General features: G+C 45.1%; 2 protein-coding genes across 2 annotated transcripts; one reads left to right on the forward strand and one right to left on the reverse strand.

Moving 5' to 3' along the window:
• Window positions 1-855: 855 nt before the first annotated feature.
• Window positions 856-1,356, reverse strand: LOC308624166 (histone H2A type 1-C). The gene has a single exon (XM_081247173.1). It carries the CDS (start codon window positions 1,307-1,309, stop codon window positions 917-919), a length of 393 nt encoding a protein of 130 aa, XP_081103299.1. The 5' UTR covers window positions 1,310-1,356; the 3' UTR covers window positions 856-916.
• Window positions 1,357-1,586: 230 nt separating this feature from the next.
• Window positions 1,587-2,057, forward strand: LOC308623753 (histone H2B type 1-C/E/F/G/I-like). The gene has a single exon (XM_081246448.1). It carries the CDS (start codon window positions 1,646-1,648, stop codon window positions 2,024-2,026), a length of 381 nt encoding a protein of 126 aa, XP_081102574.1. The 5' UTR covers window positions 1,587-1,645; the 3' UTR covers window positions 2,027-2,057.
• The last annotated feature ends 1,514 nt before the right edge of the window (window positions 2,058-3,571 follow it).

Below are 3,571 nucleotides of genomic sequence, written 5' to 3' on the forward strand. Positions count from 1 at the left end.
TAGGATCCTAGGAATTTTTGCACAGTACCAGATCGACACTTTTGGGTTGGAGCAGCTAATTTACCAGATCCCTCGTAGTTAACTATTTTAGGGAGGCCTGCAGCTCTACTCTATCCCTTTTGGGGCTGCGTTAGGAGCCTAGGCGTTTGAACCTCTATCAACTTTATAGTTCGTTGAATGTCAGGCACTAATCTAGGTTACGGGTGTTAAGCGGTTTGTAAAAAAAAAAAAAAAAAAAAAAAAAATCAATGGAAACACCATCACTCTGTCCCCAATTTACATACAACAAAACTACCAGGTTAGAAATTGGCCCCAAATCTCACAATTTGTAAATGTGGGGAGAAGCCACAATTAAGAGTCTAGATTCAGTCTGTTCTAAGCTACCAGTATGTTAACTCCAGGTAATCAATTTTTCAAAAGCCCCTTTCAGTACGTGGTAAATTTCAGATGATACGTTGAAAGTTACCGGGAGCAGAGAGCCTAACTCCCTTAGGGATTAGGAAAGACGGGTTGTCTGCAGCCTAGAACGAGGCGTCTAAGAGGTTCTGGCCATTTCACTCGGCATGTTCATTGGAGATCACCATATATCCACCCTGCAGTTAAACCGTGCTTAGGCTTTACTGACTAAAGGCAGATCACTCGACTGTCTGAAATGCCTAACCACTTCGTGGATCATTAGACCTTAACCGATTTACCGCTTTCTGCAAAGAGGCAGATTTCTAGTAACAATGAGAGCCTTTTCTAAAGATCCAGAAAGATCTTTTTTCCATTTCTTGTTATCCTGGATAAAAATTAACTTACCTTCCTTTTTCTTTAACATTCCAAGTGGTGTTAGCTCTTCCTTTGAAATAGTGGGGGGCTCTGAAAAGAGCCTTTGGGTTTGCAAACACTTCCGGAAACTCAAATCCCTGTCAGATCACTTGCCCTTGGCCTTGTGGTGGCTCTCGGTCTTCTTAGGCAACAGCACCGCCTGGATGTTCGGCAAGACCCCACCCTGAGCGATAGTCACGCGGCCCAGCAGTTTGTTAAGCTCCTCATCGTTGCGGATGGCCAGCTGCAGGTGGCGTGGGATGATGCGAGTCTTCTTGTTGTCGCGCGCCGCATTACCGGCCAACTCCAGTATCTCGGCCGTTAAGTACTCCAACACCGCTGCCAAATACACCGGCGCGCCAGCCCCAACCCGCTCAGCGTAGTTACCCTTACGAAGCAGGCGATGCACTCGGCCCACGGGAAACTGGAGACCTGCCCGCGAAGAGCGAGACTTCGCTTTAGCCCGAGCCTTACCACCTTGCTTGCCACGTCCAGACATCGCAAAATAAACCAAAAAGAAACAAACAAAAAAAGAGTACTTCTCAACACAAACCAAGTCTGAGTGCAGATAGAACACTGCTGCTTTTATAGGCATTTCCTGGGGAGTAAATCCGGTTGTCTGATTGGTTAGTACCAAGATTCACCTAAGTAGCCAATAGAAAAGCTCTATTTCCATACCTCATTTGCATAGTTCTGCCCATAGATGACAGCTTTGCTGTTTGTCTTCCAATTAACTAAGACGCAGTCTGCATCCTTCATTAGCATAAAGGCCCTATAAGTAGCAGAAATCTGCTTTCTTCTTTCATTTTATTTTTCGTGTTTTGAGGTTTTTAAAATGCCAGAGTCAGCCAAGTCCGTTCCTGCCCCGAAGAAGGGCTCCAAGAAGGCAGTGACCAAGGCGCAGAAGAAGGATGGCAAGAAGCGCAAGCGCAGCCGCAAGGAGAGTTATTCCGTGTACGTGTACAAGGTGCTGAAGCAGGTCCACCCGGATACCGGCATCTCGTCCAAGGCTATGGGCATCATGAACTCGTTCGTCAACGACATCTTCGAGCGCATCGCGGGCGAGGCGTCGCGCCTGGCGCATTATAACAAGCGCTCGACCATCACGTCCAGGGAGATCCAGACGGCCGTGCGCCTGCTGCTGCCCGGGGAGCTGGCCAAGCACGCCGTGTCCGAGGGCACCAAGGCTGTCACTAAGTACACTAGCTCCAAGTAAACTTGCTAAGTAAGCGTCTTTACACCTAACCCCAAAGGCTCTTTTAAGAGCCACCCACACGTCCACAAAGAGAGTTGTGATGCTGCTTATTTTCTGTAAGTTGAGGTTTGGGCAAAAGTACTGTGCATTAATTAGAAGACAAAGGTAGATAAATTTGTAAGTCCTATTAATGGGTCTAAGGAATGACAAGTGAAGCTGTTAGGAGCACTGCCAGGTTGTTGGGTTTTGGCATTGTCGTGTCAAATGTTATCCATTACCCGTTGCAATTAGGGGGTCACCCCAAGTATAAAATCAGCTATTTTTTGAGTCCCAGTGATCAATGTACTGTAATTGATCTACAGCTATCTGAACATGAAAATTAACTGCGAAGGTGGCTGGTGGTTTGTAATACGCAGTTGGGGTTGACAAACTGCTTTAAGAGATGCTTGCAACTTGGCAAGTTTCCATGGAGGTTGAACTGAGGGCTGGCACCGAAAGGAGGGGAAACTAGGCGGGAAGAGAAAGGACGCTATTGAACTTGGCATACAACGTCTAGGAGAGAACCTTCCCAAACCAGGTAGTCGCGCAGCGGGGAGGGGTGGGTGGGGGGAGCTGGCAAGTTCCACCTTCCCTTAAGCAGTTTAATCTTTGTTCCAGGGGAAGATTTTAAGGTGAAAGAAACGCATTTTCCATTTAAGTTATCCAAGTCTAGAACACATTTTCAGCACCTAGGAGTAAACTTTGCTTTTTCTGTAAAAAAGTGGGAGACTACAGGAATAAAATTTATGTTACAAGGAAAACAGGGCTTTTTGTTGTTCTTTAACGATTTGAGGTAAGATACAATGTGATTTAGATTACTTAACATTAAGACCCCGTGATTCTAAATGTGCAGTTTTCTTTGATATCTGGGAAAAATACTAAGGCCTGCCTGGCGCTAGACAAGCGTCCATTGGAACACAGCTCCACAGTTACAGGCTACTTAACTTGGAAGTTACCTGAGAAATGAGGTGCAGCCCTGGCTTAATTAAGGTAGAAGTGCAAATATAGGACAATGGCACATGCTTATCACACAAGCTCTTCAGCCAAACTATAAGGTTTCCCAAGTCTTTCAACAACTGAAATTGGATTTTTTTCTATACCCCTAGTGAGCCTGCCCAAGGACTGATGATCCAAATCAGACTAACCTCTCCTCACTGCCAACTAATCAGTTTACCTCAAAAATGTGCAAACATTCACTATCCCAGGCTGACTACAAGGTTTTGTTTTTTGTTTTCTCCTTCTCTTCCTCTCTTTTCCTCACATATAAATTCTGGTTTGCTCTTGTTGGATGAAATAACAACTATTGCTTGATTTCTCTTCAATATAAGAGCAGGCTGGCTAATCATTAACACTTGGACCATTTATTTCTGAAGATTCCACCAAGACATTGTTTACCCAAGCCCTACCTTAGGAATCAATAGAAAAGTGAACTGAAAATGTACCTTGTCTAGCCCTGGGCACTATGAGTTTTCTGTTCATCTTCCCTTGGCTCTTGTATGCTAAAATTTATTTTTGCCCAAGTCTGTT

The sequence above is a fragment of the Mesoplodon bidens genome (assembly GCF_964165515.1).
Source record: "Mesoplodon bidens genome assembly, chromosome: 10".
NCBI classification, from domain to species: domain Eukaryota; kingdom Metazoa; phylum Chordata; class Mammalia; order Artiodactyla; family Ziphiidae; genus Mesoplodon; species Mesoplodon bidens.

What these genes read in the sequence shown, in the direction of transcription:
- LOC308624166 (XM_081247173.1), bottom strand. Translation starts at nt 1,309, where the DNA reads ATGTCTGGACGTGGCAAGCAAGGTGGTAAGGCTCGGGCTAAAGCGAAG.
- LOC308623753 (XM_081246448.1), top strand. Translation starts at nt 1,646, where the DNA reads ATGCCAGAGTCAGCCAAGTCCGTTCCTGCCCCGAAGAAGGGCTCCAAG.